At 40.2% G+C, this 15280-nt stretch overlaps 1 protein-coding gene across 1 annotated transcript in view; it reads right to left on the reverse strand.

Moving 5' to 3' along the window:
* Nucleotides 1-15280, reverse strand: part of T265_03642 (hypothetical protein) — a gene marked incomplete at both ends in the record, with an annotated part of 101792 nt that overhangs the window by 49021 nt on the left and 37491 nt on the right. Inside the window, 2 exons of the mRNA XM_009168177.1 lie at nucleotides 2369-2473; nucleotides 8975-9060. Of these exons, the coding sequence (XP_009166441.1) occupies nucleotides 2369-2473; nucleotides 8975-9060 (191 nt within the window). The remainder of the gene's footprint in view (nucleotides 1-2368; nucleotides 2474-8974; nucleotides 9061-15280) is intronic.

Raw genomic sequence — 15280 nt, forward strand, 5'->3', positions numbered from 1 at the left:
CGGTTCAGCCCTTGGGAACATTACCATTTCAAGACCGCTCAAGTTAGTTCATGAATTTATTATAAGGTTCAATCCATTTTTACTACCATACACATCAACGGTTTTCATAAAGAAACAAGGTGCGCGTGGTAGAAAATCTTAATTGAGCACCAGGTGAACTCCACAGACTACTATATTTAGCATAGGCTCCACGAACCAAGCTAAGCTTCTTTTCAACGATCGATTGGCGGTGGTGATTACTTACTGAACGGACTCTCATGTATTAAATTAAAGATGTCTTTATCGATGGCCAACTGTCACTAAGAGCACACTTCAATCCTTGTCCAAATAAGATCCTTTGGCAATTCAAAAGTAATTATTTCTAGGCATCAGGCAAGAAATATTGTCGCTTGCCTCAAGTAGCGACTTGATCGACACTCGTTCGTTTGGATCGAAGTAAGAAAGTACCATTTTACTGATAAATTCTATTCTCATAACTTATCTGTTTCTAATATATAGCCAAGTGGTCTACAAGCAAATCCTTTGTGAGTAATTATCCTTCACGTTTGAGAGTGTAAGTGCCCGACGATGGAGAAACTTACCAAAAGTGTATTCTACAAACCATATTTTTTTGAAAAAAATGTCATTTATGATTGTATTTAAGAGTTTTCCGGTAAAAATATTCATTATTGTGCAGTATCATACGTTTGATAGTGTACGGGAACATAGAGGACCAGTCGGAAGAGGAAGGTTTCTTTACAGCCACACAGGTTTTGTTAATAAATGTTATATAAAGATTGAGAAGTAGTTAAGTTTTGCGTATTTTGGTAGTAACACACGAATGTCCAAAACATCAAATATATCCGTCACGTGGTTTTACACAACACAGTCTTACGTTCAAGGTTGTTTGAAGGTTGAGATGAGTTAGTTTTGAAATCACAAAGGTAGCTTTGGCAAGCTTGTAGCGAGTGTCTTGATGACCATCAGAAAACATGAAGTTTGATTAGCTATCAGAATAATGAACACTGAAGTAAGTTCACTATTGAGACAAGCGGCGGAAACTTGTTGGTCAGTCGATGGATATGGTGAATCGCTACGATGAAGACTTGTCTGCTTTTCGTTTACAATCTTACTCTGGCCTCGGAGGTATACATGTTCGTTCATTCGTTCGTTCGGAGATCAATGTGAGTTTGTACTCTCTGAATCTGAGCACGAGAACGAGAGACATGAAGTTTCAAGGAGACCCGAACAGACACCATTAAGAAAACAGGTCAGCCGAAATGTCGATAGGAATGCTTATCCAAATGATCTGATCCATCGGGGTTGACCTGGGGGAGCCAACACCAAATCGGCCCACATAGGCGTAACGCTTTCACACTTCCAACCCCAGTGCGCTACCACCTAATACACACTGATGATTTCACATTGATAGATGGTGAAACGCTTACAAACAAAGCACCCAGCTTGGAAAACAAACCAGTGCTCAGCATTACGACTTGAGTCACCAATAATCACAATAAGTTGGAAGTTTGAACCACGTCCCTTGCGGAAAAACTCTGCCAGATCTAAGATATTGTGACCACCGGGAAATTTTTGCCTCTGTTCTCACGTAGTAAAGAGTGGAGAGTAGATTGTTGTTTCATTTCAAATCTAACATACCACAAACGCCATCTGGACAGTACATTAGCAAACATCAAGGGCAAGATGTGGTGCGTTTACGGACAACTACCAGAATTCTTCCTTACCTACAAAGGAGAAACTGACACCAGACGCGCGGGCTATCCTCAGTATTTAACGATTCCAGATGAGCGTTGGTTTACTATACATTATAAGAACATCCTCATTTTCAACACCTTGAGCAGGAGCACAACGTTGTTTAGCTGTTCTTCTGGTATACTACACCCTAGATTGTATTTCAGACCGGTTAGAACAACCAGGAAACACATTAGTATATGTTGGATCGACTTACTGAGCACAGATTAAAATCTCTTGGCTGTGACAGTTTACCTCCGGTGGGTCAAAACATGTGTTCAATCAGGTAAACTGTTATTATAACTGTTGAAGAAGCCAGATGTTTTGCCACAATCAAGGATCAAGACTAGTTTAACTACAGTCCATTTTCCAGTTTGTTTAACTGAGGTACCTTCAACAGTGTGCAGCCTGCACCCCAAATAGTCAAGTCAAAGTGAATCGGCTTAATTATGGGATGCAGTGTTGCCAATGTAAGCTGCTAGATCAACTCACTGAGATCATTTTGTAATGCCCAAACGCTCGCACCCACAGGGCTTGTTTTATTAATTGCAAATGCCATCAAAAGATCGCATCCCTGTTTTGTTAAACCGATTATTTTTACATGGATGGGAAGTGTTAGCGATCCATAATCACCTACTTTCCAATCGGCTTTTGTTTTTGTGTAGGTAGGCAGACCAAGTGGCACGGATGCTTTCTGTATGTAATCCAGATTGTTAGCATTCGCTTTCTCTCCGTTGAAAGACTAAAAGAAAATGGCATGGGAATGCGACATTTCCTGAAAGGTCATTGAAGATTTATAATGTTCATTAGAGTACATTAAGCAAGACATCTTCTGGTTTATTTTTAACCGAGTGGACGAATTTAAAAAAAAATCCGTTAAAATTTGGAAATGCCTTTTCAGAGACGGACAAAATATTGATGACGAAAAATTGGCTAAAGAACCCAACTGCCGTGTCTTTGAATACTTTGATGAAAATGTCGCACGAAAATTTAGGGTTACTTTCCTATCGGTCACTTAGTTGTACAGCCGTATGTGTGTGTATAATCTTGTGAAGAGGTGCATTACACTCGACTACAGCCCCGAAAATCTGTCTAGTCATTTCTCCTCTGTAATGACTTCGCTTTCAACGCAGATGATAGCAGCGCGGAAGAGTGATCTGCTAGGTGATTAAGGAAACGAATTTTTCTGGATTAAAGAGTTACAAGCCCTGTCTGATAGTCGCCAAAGGGCACTGCAAATAGAAGCACTAGTCTGCATCAAGTAGTTGGACTGGGGTTACTTATTGCTAACTTCACCTCACATCAACGCAGCTGCTTAAATTTGTAACTTAAATATCACTTAAAGTAGGCAACTGTCAATCTTTCTAGCACCGCAAAGCTGTAGTCTGCTTGTGAGCATAAATGTGGTCATGTATCAGAATAGTGATTGCTCTAGTACGCTTGCTGGTATTTTACCACTTGGCTGTTGTTCTCTTGGTCAAGCTTGGCAAGAGTTTCATCGCCAAGCAAAGTAATTCTATATATGCCTGAATAGTCTCTTCCATGCTTCCACCTTTAAATTGTGTATTCAATTCCTAACGTGACTGCCTCCCTGTAAGTAACCTCATCTGCAACTTGGTTGGTTTGTTCACGACCTCTGATCTACCGTCTTTGTCTCTTGCTCTTTGAATGGAGTTAACCTGGGATCACTCTGGATCATTTCTAATGATCTACTAGAGACTCAGAAGTACAAATAAGTGGAACAAAAATCGACTGTTCGAAAAAGCATCGCAAACTAGTAGAGCTGTCCATGTTTATTCGGATTGCTCCATTGTTCCCCCATTGTTTCATTAGAGCGTATGGAGTAGAAGAGTTTATCTTGCTTTGGTTTCCGGACGAGTGAAAATGCCACAATGTGTAGACAAATCACTATATTTTGTAATAGAGTGGTTTCCTAACAAGCTCCTAACTGAACATGTTACATGGTCATTTTTTTAAAAGAAAAAGGTTTGTATATGTCAGCTTGTACGTAGTAGGTATTTCTCTAAGATAGACAGCCCTTCCACTTCCTCAGCTATCTTTCTGAACTATTTTGAAATGACTGATCCGGTTTGGGGAAAGCTGACGGCAAAGTATATTCAAGTGGCAGGAGGTGTGATGAACCGATCACTGTAGGTGCTGTCAGTTGGATACAGATGAGGGTCAGTAACTTTTTTGGCCACTTATCAGACAGTCTAATCGACGTACTTCTCAGCGTGCCTGTGGGTCACAGCAATCAGAATGTGTACGTTTTTGAGTGCACAATGACTTGTTTTGTGTGTATGTTTACCTCTGCTGGCTAATCTGGCTTTCAATGGATAATGATCCGTCATGCTGCCCAAAATGTCACTGAATGCAACACATGGTTAATATTTCGGCCACAGAACGAAAGGTCACAGTGGTGTATTTGTTTTTATCTAGCGTAAATATTAGACAATTCATCATGCGCGGTGTCAAAATTCCAAGAGGTTCCGTGCAAGTGTTTCTTGCCGGTTGGGAACCGTGAGAAACATACGGCTCCAAACTCAGTAAATTCTAAACTCACACATTCCGGTTAGCGTCTGGCCTACCCAGATTTGAGAACGACTATGTAGCAAATTTCCGGTTGCAAAGAGATAAATCTATTTTAGAGCAAGGAACATTAATACCTTATTAGTTATATTGTTTTTCAACTTCCTTCTTTCCAGTTATACTGTTTTCAACCAGCCATCAACGGGTTACCTGACTTTATAGCTGACATTAGTGACCGTACTCGTATATCATAACTTGCAGCTGTTAAAAACATCGGAATGGTAGTATCCCAGGGCTATTTTCGATAGCAAAACTTGCCTGGATTTAATGTTAAGAACCACTCCCTAATTAAATCCAATGCGTGCATCCGTCTAATTGATCACAAGCCCGGGGTTCGTCTTTTACAGCTCATTCTAGACAAACCTGTTGTTTGTTTGGCATACTCCTTCAGGTCGAGCAGAGTTGTTTAGTTTACTTCAGCGTTCATCCTTCTTCGAGCAGCACACATCAGCACCTGATTTGGCTATTTCATAAGGTTTGTTAATAAACAGGCTTTTTCGGAGATTTACTTCCACCTCTTTTAATTTAATCAGCTTTAATTCACGTAGAAATCCTGAAACCTTTTTATTCGGAGGAACGTGTACGGGTGGATGACCACTATGAAAAGAAGTGGTTTTTGAATTTCAGCTTGCAGTACACTGTGTAAATACACCGGTTTGTGGACGCTGGTATTCTTTGGCCTCCTACCATGTGAGTATACAACAAAATAAAAAGTCTGGGTTAAAATACTAAATAGTGATTTGTGCTGCTAATATAAAAGATAAAACCACCCGCTTAATGATGAGGATGTCTGACTGGTCTGTTGATTCCATGTCAGAGCTTTTATTTATCTCTTTGCTGTCAAAAGAGAGCTCGTTCACCCGAAAGGCTGCCGCTACAGCTATTTCAAGCATCCGCTAGCGATTAGCCGTTGAAGGATTTTCTGGCACTTGGTAGATTACTCCGAATGACTGTGAGGTGGGTTGGCCTGGTGGCCTACGCTGATCAGGCAGTAGCAGTAGCTTGCACCACTTCTTCGGCACATCAACAGGTGCTCCCTTATTTTCTGAGATAAGCGCCACATAATTCGACACACATAGTCTCGTGAACAAGTGAATGACGAGGGTGGGGATCACGGTCCTGCGATATTTCCCTAACATTACTATTGAGCGATGGACTACTGTTGATTTATGCTCCCTGCTCTTCTGCATTGAACATTCGCCTCAAGAAGACAGTCAGGCAACTGGTTAGCTTTTCTGAGGCTGCCACTCAAACGGTAGCCGAATGTATACGGGCTTTTCGCGACTGTTGGGCCTCTTCCCTTTACTACTTGATATGGGGTCAAACATCTCATTGTAAATTACTCTGAACAACAGTTGGAAATAAAATTGTCCTGATGACTTGCACCACTGCACTCTGTTCGTCATTTGTTCAGATTTTACGAGCTAAGTGGGCCAAACTCCATACAAGACGCATTTTGTTTTTGATGTTCACACAAATATAAATGTTAATTTGACGGCCGGTGCATGGTGGCTTTTCATACATCCCTAAAATAAGTGAATCGTTCTGGCTTCCAGTCAGTGCATTACCGAGAATCTAGAAGTTCCCATTAAGTTCACTTTCGGCAACAGCCGGTGCAAATTTAAGAAGTGTTGAACAATCTTCGTGATCCTGAGGTTGATCGCATGATTCAAAGGTTATTAAAATATTATAAATATATCGTTTATAAAATTGCAATTGTCCCATAATTGATTGTCAAAATAACCAAGCCCGGACCGAGTGGACAGTCCGTCGTGCCTCAAATTCCGCTAATTGGTAATTGATCAGGTTGCTTTTGATCTGTTCACCGAGCTTGGCACCTGATTCGCATAGGACTTATCTACGTTTTGCCACCATAACATATTCGAGCTACCAATATTCCAGACTACCAAAAATTGCGGGCGTTTCGCGCTCAAAATAACTTTTTAATGGGAGATTTTTGGCCGCCGACAAGCCTCCACGCGACAACAGCTGTTATTTTACTGTTAACGTTAATTTCTGTTAATATCAGTGGATAAAACTTGTGTTGGGACTACAGCATAATAGTAGTCCAGTGAATCCAGTGAAAATGGTAACTTAATGTAAGTAATAATAAAACTGCAAACAAACCAGACGGTTTTGAGCGGAGCGACGTGATTTCTTATTATAGCACACCAATTCTAAATAGCTTGGACTATGTGGAGTGCGTCCTATGGGTTGTGTACAGAGGTGTACATGGACAGGCTCAAATAACCCTTTTAGTCAGTGGCATTAGCGCGTGGCTTAAAGCTGAACGCCAAGAGACATTAGGGATCTTGTTTTGCACGACAAGCTGGCTATAGTACAAACTTGGACTGTGGCAACATCCTGGCAAATTGTTGAACAATGCCAGAACTACGAAGGTTGAGGTACCTCTAAATACGATAGGAAGTGGATTCAAGCAAAACCACCTTGCAGATGGTAGCCGAAGACAGACACATCTTAGTTTATAAGACTGCAGGCAAACTCAAAGGAATGCTGTGCGCTTTAGCTATTTCCTGGTCAGCTGTTATCAGGTTCAACTGGCAACGGAAAACCGTGCGTACTTTGGCTCCTCTCATGGTGAGGTAGTGTGATGACAAACTAATTTTGAGCATCTCGACATTTTGGCTCACTACAGCTTCCCGACGCCCCTTCAAATCGCACACGCTTTAAGAAAAGAGTAAAAAGACCATCTTGTCGGAAGTTTAAAATATTTACACTATAGTACACCATCAAACAGATTCAACACGATGCTATTCTTCAGAGTAATACGCAACTGTGCTCCATGCCAAACGCGATTAAGTTTGGGGTTCTTGCAAAAATTGGAAAGCTCGAGGAAAGGATTCGATTGTTAGTCTTTTCTTTTTGAAAGTATATCGAACATGGGAAGGTGCCCTAGGTAGGTTTGCTGTGTGTATACTAGTTCGTGAATATCTGGTACGGTCATCAGGAGAATTTAATCCGCAAACGTGAAGTCTGTCTCCTTTAATGCATAAGAGTGTTGACCTCGGTGCCTAGTTGTTTCGCTATTTACAATGTTAGAAAAACTCTAAAACCTTAGTTTTTTCCCTAGACCAAGATGGCAGTCACAGATTTTCTGAAAACAAACGCCGTGGGACTACTTCAAGACGGGCCTTCGCTCGATATCAGTTTTATGGCTCTTAAGTTGGTGACGGTGCAAGCCTGGCCAAATTTTGCTGTCCAGTTTGTCTAATTAGCCTACATTCTAAGTTGATAAACTTGAGTTTTGAGCTTCGACATTATGCCTGTTCTGTGAGGTGCAAAATCTGGTTGTGTTAATTAAGACGCTCACAACGCTGATGGGTTTGTTTCGGCAACAGCTTAGACCACGCACGGTTATCTCTACCCACCAGAAAACTAACTGCTCTCCACAGATTTATTTTAATAAGCGAACACGCATGGGAATTTTGTTTTATATGGTGATTTTGCATGATTCTTAGAGTCAGTATTTTCACAAACGAAAAGACCAAGCTGTCGGACCACCAGTGCCCGTGTTCATGAACACACGTCTATCGCCCATACCACCACTTGACTATCCAAGTACGCCACTTTGTCACTTGTCACTCCTTGTGGGAGATGTTGTCCACCCTGAAAAACAACTGTCTAATTGGCGCTTTGTATCTACCATCAGTGACATTTCTAAAATCATTTTGTCGTAGACAAAAGCAAGCTCACCGCAATCCATACAAGGAATGAGCATATTTTTCCTGATGGGAATTAAACGCTTGCAGTGATATATTATATCATCTCTTCATACATACACATTCATCTTTCGAATAAACTTTTTGTCCCAAATTGATGAATAGTGAGAAAACACATGAGCATTTGTCTCACTCCCATACATTTTCTCCCCTAGGTCGATCCTTGCTAAACATCGAGCACATTAGTCTTGGTTATGGGTTTATTGTCTTCTCAATATCTGCGCTCTGTAAAGGTTTTCGCAATTTTAGCAAAAAGAATTTGTGCGCTCATATTTTTCATTGTAACTACTGAACCAACAAAGATGGATAAATGGGGGTCTACCCCCCTTCCCGTGAGATTTAAGCACCCATGGGCTTCAACAAAATTCAATATTTCTAGGGATTTTTCTTTTCTGTTATTTTGGAGGCACTGAATTGGTAGTTCCATCGATTAACTTTTTCCCTGAACAACAAACATCTGCCTAACTTGCGACGGCGTCGCAAAGAGCAGACAACAACCACAAATCCTTATGGGCGGCTTTCAAAGTCTTAGGATCACTAGTACTTTAATAGTTTGTGAATTTCCCAGCCCACGTTAGCCCACAGAAAATCAACGATGAAGTACTTTTCCCCCACCTTTGCTGCACACTGCAACGACCACCCACTTACAACTACCAGCTGTAATTTAATTGAACGCCAGGAGAAAAAAGCCAAGGCACCAATCACACATTGGTAATTTGAACAACATCCTGCCAGTTGCACAAAGCGTTTAGTCCTCAGACGCGTGAATCAATAAACAATAAAATGTCTCGAAAAAATGGGAAAGGACAGCCAGGTCTTGTGGTTCTTTTTCGTTTTTGGAAACAAATACAGGATTCAAGCTCACTAGTTTTACCAAATAAAATAAAAGCAATCAAGCCGACTCTTGGACTCACTATTTGGATCTGGTTAGATTCAGTTTCAGTGGAATCCGCTTTGTCCGCTGGCCATAACATTTGAGTGTAGGGTCTGTGGAAAGCAGCTGAAACAAAGGACAGGGGAGTATATGAAAAAGGTTTCATGCGATTCCGTGTAAGTCACATTTAAAAAGTCAATTTTTTTGTAGTTGATTCTTTTCATTCAAAGTAGTCAGATCTTTATATTTTTAAAATTTTCGCAGTACACTCGCACAATTTAGTACGAGCAAAACAGCCGGGCAAGAATGAGTAATATTTTGTTCCCGTTCGCCTGAAAAAACAATCACATTGAGACTTAAAAATAGGATTTCACTCTACGCTCTGGCTGTTAACCAAATTACGAAATTGAAAGCCGGCCAAGTTCACCGTATTTGGGACACGTCTTGAAGAGCTCTCATTTTCTCAGGTTGTCAGTCCGCGTGGTCAAATGACTTATCTGTCACCTATAAACTTCCAGTTTGTAAGGTAAAACCTCAAATGTAGCCAAATAATGATTCAGTACCCTGCTTTTCGTTTTGTAAAATCATTCTGTCCACATCACAGTTGCAAACTTTTATTTGTTGGAGGCCTACAAACCACCACCGATTGCGTCTTTTGGCAGTCGAAGGGCAAACATCCATCAGCCGTATTCACGAATTCACGGATTCAGCGTAGGCTGCGTTAGTTGAATTGCTGTCAACAATGCTACAGATGCTGGTGGAAGTTTTAAGGTTAGTATGTGCCCAGAAACGTCGAGTTACCTTACTGTTTACATGATCAACTATGTTCAAACGGGCGTAAGTATTCAAAAATTACATGAATTTCAAAGTCGTTGATGTATCCCTAACTGTATCAGACGACATTTATCAGCTTTAAAATAACCGCAGATTAGTAGATTACCGAAATTTTATTCACATTAGTCTGGTGAAACTCACTGACAAATAAAACGTAGGTCCCTGATGGGCATGCCAATATAATGACGACAAATGCAGTTATTGAATTTGTTGCAATAAAATAGTGTAACGTCGTCTGAAGTGCTACTCTGACGATGAACTGTACGACAGATCTTGGTAAAATTGGAAAAAACGTTTATTCCGCTTGATAGAAGACGTGGCCAAATAATAACTTGAACGTGACAACCAAATCTTGCATGACCGAGTCCTCGGACCAAGCTGATTCGCCCCTTTAAAGACAAACTTCCAGACGTGGCCCGATTTTTCGAAAACACACGGCATATTTGTGTAAAAATAGTCGCAGTACCTCTTGCATCCCAAATAAAGGAATGCAAAAGTTTGTCTACTGCACGTGTAAACGTGACAGTGAACAGTGAAAAATGACTACTCGGCATCCAGTCGCGGGTAAGTTGATCGTCGCACATAAGAGTCTACATTATTTTTGGTCGTGGTTTGTCGTGATATGGTCCTTGCTTCATTCTGGACAAGAATTCTGAGGTAAAAATTCAGACGCTTTTTTGTCAATAAACGCAAAGATGTAAAAAGTCACAAAGTCTTCCGTATTTTTTAAATAGAGATCTGTATGTTTAGTTTTATTATAAATATGACGAGTGAAGTGAAGTTTTTGTTAATTGTGAAGAAAACAACGAAGAGTTCTAGGGGGATAGTTGTTCGCAAACAGCAAAAATACCTCAAGTTGTCGCTTCCGTGAGTATAAAGATTTTCTTCAAGGGTTAACAGTATCATATTTCTATAGAGGAAAATGACGGTAGCTCAGGTATTGTATTGGTATTAAATTGGTACCAGATTTCCACGAAAGGTTCCATCTTAACTAACCCTATCTGAGTGTTATATTGAGCTGTCATTTCTCAATTTAATTTATGCGGTCAAACACTCACTAAGCTGTAAGTGAACGTTGAAACAGGACCAATAAAAATTGTAATGAGTGAATTCGTGAACACTACCATTTATTTTAGGTTTATCAAAGTAATCCACAAGCAACAAAGAAGCCAGAAATTTGCATTGCGGTATGCTGGACAAAAGATGAAATTCAACTTCGAGTGTAAGATCATCGTTAGTCTTCTATTCAATCGAGAGTGCAAAGTACGAACCGAAAATGCCTTGGGTTTTTCAGAAAAGAAGGGACCACTTGAACAAGTACAACCATCTAACAAGTAGAATGCACTTTAGTTGTTTGTGTAATTCACGTAGACCTCGCGTAGTAAAAGGCAAGGTGATAAACAAGTGAAGACAAGAAACTATGTGATTTCAAACGAAAGTTCATTGGTGAGGCTGATTACCAACGGTTACATTTGGGGGAGAAAAAAACGGGAAGCAGATGCAGAACCACTATGACTCGTAACGGACATCTAGGAAAATGCGTAACAGGTAACACTAAATTCGGGTGTATTTTACGCTTACGAAAAATATGCGCTCACGAATAAGTCCACTTTTATCTTCTTGACTTGGATCGAAACTGAAAGGCTATATACATTATTTTTGCAGTGCTCTATCAATTGTTCTTTGAGTACAGGGCGATTGATCTCTTGACAACCATGCTGTTATTACTTCACCGTTTTCTACTTAAGCCATGTACACACGAGGACTCATTTTGTGAGCTTGGTGGATTTAGACCACTGGCTTCATTTTATGCAGTCATTTCAGTGTTGAATAACTTGTTTTCCCACATTTACAAATCTTGACTGGACGAAATATTGAGTATTTATTTTTGTTCCCTTTCTTTCATACGCTTTGTGTCTAAGCCTTTCACATGAACATGGTTTCTCACAAAAAAACTATCAAAATGATGCAAGAACCTTATATTCGGCACTAAAAGTATGATTGACATATGAACAAAATTGTTTCTGTCATACACGACTATTCAGTCGGGGTATGATATTTTAAAAAACTTGCAGTTTCAAGTAGAACATAAGGTTGACGGAAATCCGGGGACTGCGCCTACCTGATGAGCCCCAAGAAGGGCAAAACCGGTCGTGGGCTGTCGACGGATTTTCAACAACCTTATGAGAAGTACATTACAAACATAAACTCGGAGATTCATTCTTATGTGACGGAAACCCTGTGAAAGCTAGAGGACTGACCTTAAGTGCAACAGGTCGCCCTAATGGATACTTCGTTGTGTATGCAGGGTAAATATATGGTGAAAACCTAGAACCATGGAATAGCTGTTTGATCCTTATTGGAGTACATCAGAAGTACACACTTTACTAAATTCCAGGCAGACTAGATTTCGTAACCTCCAGCCTGATAGTCTGAGGACCTACGCTTTCAACTACAAATGTCCGACCCACATTGTGATTAACTCGCATTTAGCAAGATATAACGCCAGCCTCCCTGCAATCACAACAACCACATCAATTGGCTTCTTGAGTGACGACTTTCAAGTGGTTCTCTGGTGATTTTCAATACGGTTAGAACAGCTCTTTACTGCCTCTAGGCATTTTGGCAGCTTTTCACTTGCTGGACGGAATCTCCACTGAAAATTTGCAAATCTACTCAGACTACCACGAACTAACTATTCACAAGTGTTGAGCTGGATGGAACAGACAACTAATTTGGTATACAGAAGACAGATAATAGAAAAACTGTGTACACCAGTCCTCAGAATAACCAAGACTTTTGAAAAGCAGTCGATATCTGCGTACTATCAACCGTGTTTAAAATATTTCAAAACAAAGCATCAATTCCAACCAGTCTCCTAAACGCCCGCTGACGTTTCTGATTAAAGAAAAGTGAGTCAGCAATCAGGAAGGATACCGACGGTTTTGAGGGTAAAAAAGGCCTAGGAAACTTAGGAAATAAATGGAACGCATCATGCCTGGACGTAATTTTTCTCGACAAAAAGTCGCCAGATGATGAATACATGAGGAAGTCTGCAAATGTTTCACACCTGGTGTGCACGTCAGAGTGGTATTTTCTTCTTGATTTTTCTTCAACATAATTCTTGGGAAAGTCAACGGGAATACTAAACTGCCCCAACGAAAGTTTAAAGATGCACACATACATTTAAGAAGTCTCGTAGACAGCGCACGAACCGAAACATCCCAGTCTCAAGACAACCAATTGTAAACCAAGTCATTTTTTGCAAGATTAGTCGGAGATTCTTCCTGCGCAATTTGGAAGCTCTCTTCATATCCTTTCACGCTTGAAATTTACGTGAGCTTATCTGGTCATCCAAATAAGGATGCTAAACTTAAAAACGCCGCGGAGATAGATTCATAACATTTGAAGTGATAAAAAACTCGGGTTTATCCAGCTGAAGAACAAAATAAACCTTCAAGCACTAATGAAATGCTGAGCCAAGTTACTTTAGAACATCGGTTTATGATGTGACGGAGTGTCACTAAACGATTTGGTCAAAGATTTACCCGCTGGAAAATTTGTTCGGAAAATCAGTAGCACTTTGGGAGGAATCCAAAGTGTGTAGTATAAAGTTGATCATGGGGCACAATTTTGGTGATGTTTTTCTATCTGTTGGAATATAAAATTCTACGTACACTGATTATCAGTAAGTCACAGTGGGTTAGAAAGTCCGGCGGGCTTGCAACAAGAAGTTCCAATTGATTGATAGACTTAGTGGAAAGTCAGGAGATAATTGGAGCAACGGGGGCTTATCACGTGCTGTCGCACACCCAGCAGAGGAAAAAAACGACTCCAGTGAGGGGTAAAATAAGGCAAAATTGACATTGTCAGAAAACTGGAAAACACTTCTATTAGATAGGTTGCATTAGTCTGATGTGCATTGGGCTAAAAATCCGTCCATAAATGTTCTACGATCGACATTTCCTGCGTTGTAAATGAAATTCAGATTATTTAAGCGTGAAATTAGAAGTGACATCTAATATGATACAACTTTAAAAAACTGAGTAATTCAGTCCACATTGAGCACGTGGTCAAGGTGAATATGAAAGCAGATTAATGACAGTTAAGTAACGTTTTCGGCTGTCAGTGTGATTCGCTTTGCCTTATACCACAAAAAGCGAATTGTTTTAATTTAATATTTTATGACATTGAGCTCAAATGGAAACTTCTGTTTCGTTGAATGACGTCCAAATTTGTATATGCAACAAAATGCATTATATCAATTTAAGATAGCGTCTGATTTGGTTTAAAGCGATTAATTTTACGCACGTTTGGAACGGTCAAGCGCACTCTACTTTGGGTTTCCTGGCAAAGGCTAATACCTATTTCTATGACACCTCTTTTGTCACGGGTATATGAAATTTCGAAGGACCATTTGGCGGAAATGATTTTATAATTTTCGTCCTTATTGTTTTGAAATTGGAAACAAACTTCGGCACGTGGATGTTTCTGTTTGTCTATTAGGACGGAGTTACCACGGGGCTGAAAAAGAGAGGTTTTCCACTGAACAACACTTAAAAAACTAGCTGCTTCGACGAACATGTATCGTCAAACAAAACAAAGTATTTCCGAGGTACAGTTTATAATCATACATGCCCTCTGAACTGCCTAATCAGCAACATTTAGCCCCTGAAAAAGTCATATCATAGGATGGAGAGTGATGGAAATCAGTTTCCAGGGTTTATTACCTTTTCAAGAAGGAAAATTCGGATAAACGGCACCTCCGTAAGAGCATCTACTGGTTTTATTTGACATACCTTCATTATAGAGAGCCTGCTGCGCAAGTCGATTAGTTTATCAATATTCGGAGTGCATTAAATGTGGTATCATCAAAAGGGCCGTTGCTAGTTATATCCGCTGTTATACCACAACGGCCTAGTTCGCTAACCACCGTTATCGACAGATTATTTGTCATACGTCGAAGTCAAATAAAGCAGTTGATTCAAGGAACTGGTGCATAAGTCACTCATGCGGTTGAAAAAGGCTTTATCTTTCTGCACAAAACAAGCGAACTACGACATTTCACCCTCCATTTCAGAATCATTTTTGAGCTCAGTTGCAGCTCAGTTGTCACTCCTTCAGCTGACGTCTTTGATTTCTATTTTGTCATCAGTGCTGTGTTGTATATTAGTAAGAAGAACAATATTACTGACAAGCTTACTTTGCTAACAAAGATGGCAACGAAGTGTCACCAATTGCCTGCGAAGTACTGTATGGATGATTGCAATCCGACGCCAAAAATGTACGATTTTTCTGATGTTAGTTTGAACTGATAACAGCGACCTGAGTCTTGCTAACTACTGATCATGAAAGCGTTTGAACAATCCTTTGCTCTTGAAAAAGAAAATCGACGTCTGTCGTTAGAGATGCAGATCCCTTCAAGTTCGTCTATGCTTGATGTGAATCCAATCTGACGGGTTGTCTGTTAGAAGTACATTTGCAGCCGTTTGCCAAAGCAGTTTGAACAAAA

This window comes from Opisthorchis viverrini (assembly GCF_000715545.1).
Source record: "Opisthorchis viverrini unplaced genomic scaffold opera_v5_55, whole genome shotgun sequence".
Classification (NCBI taxonomy): Eukaryota; Metazoa; Platyhelminthes; class Trematoda; order Opisthorchiida; family Opisthorchiidae; genus Opisthorchis; species Opisthorchis viverrini.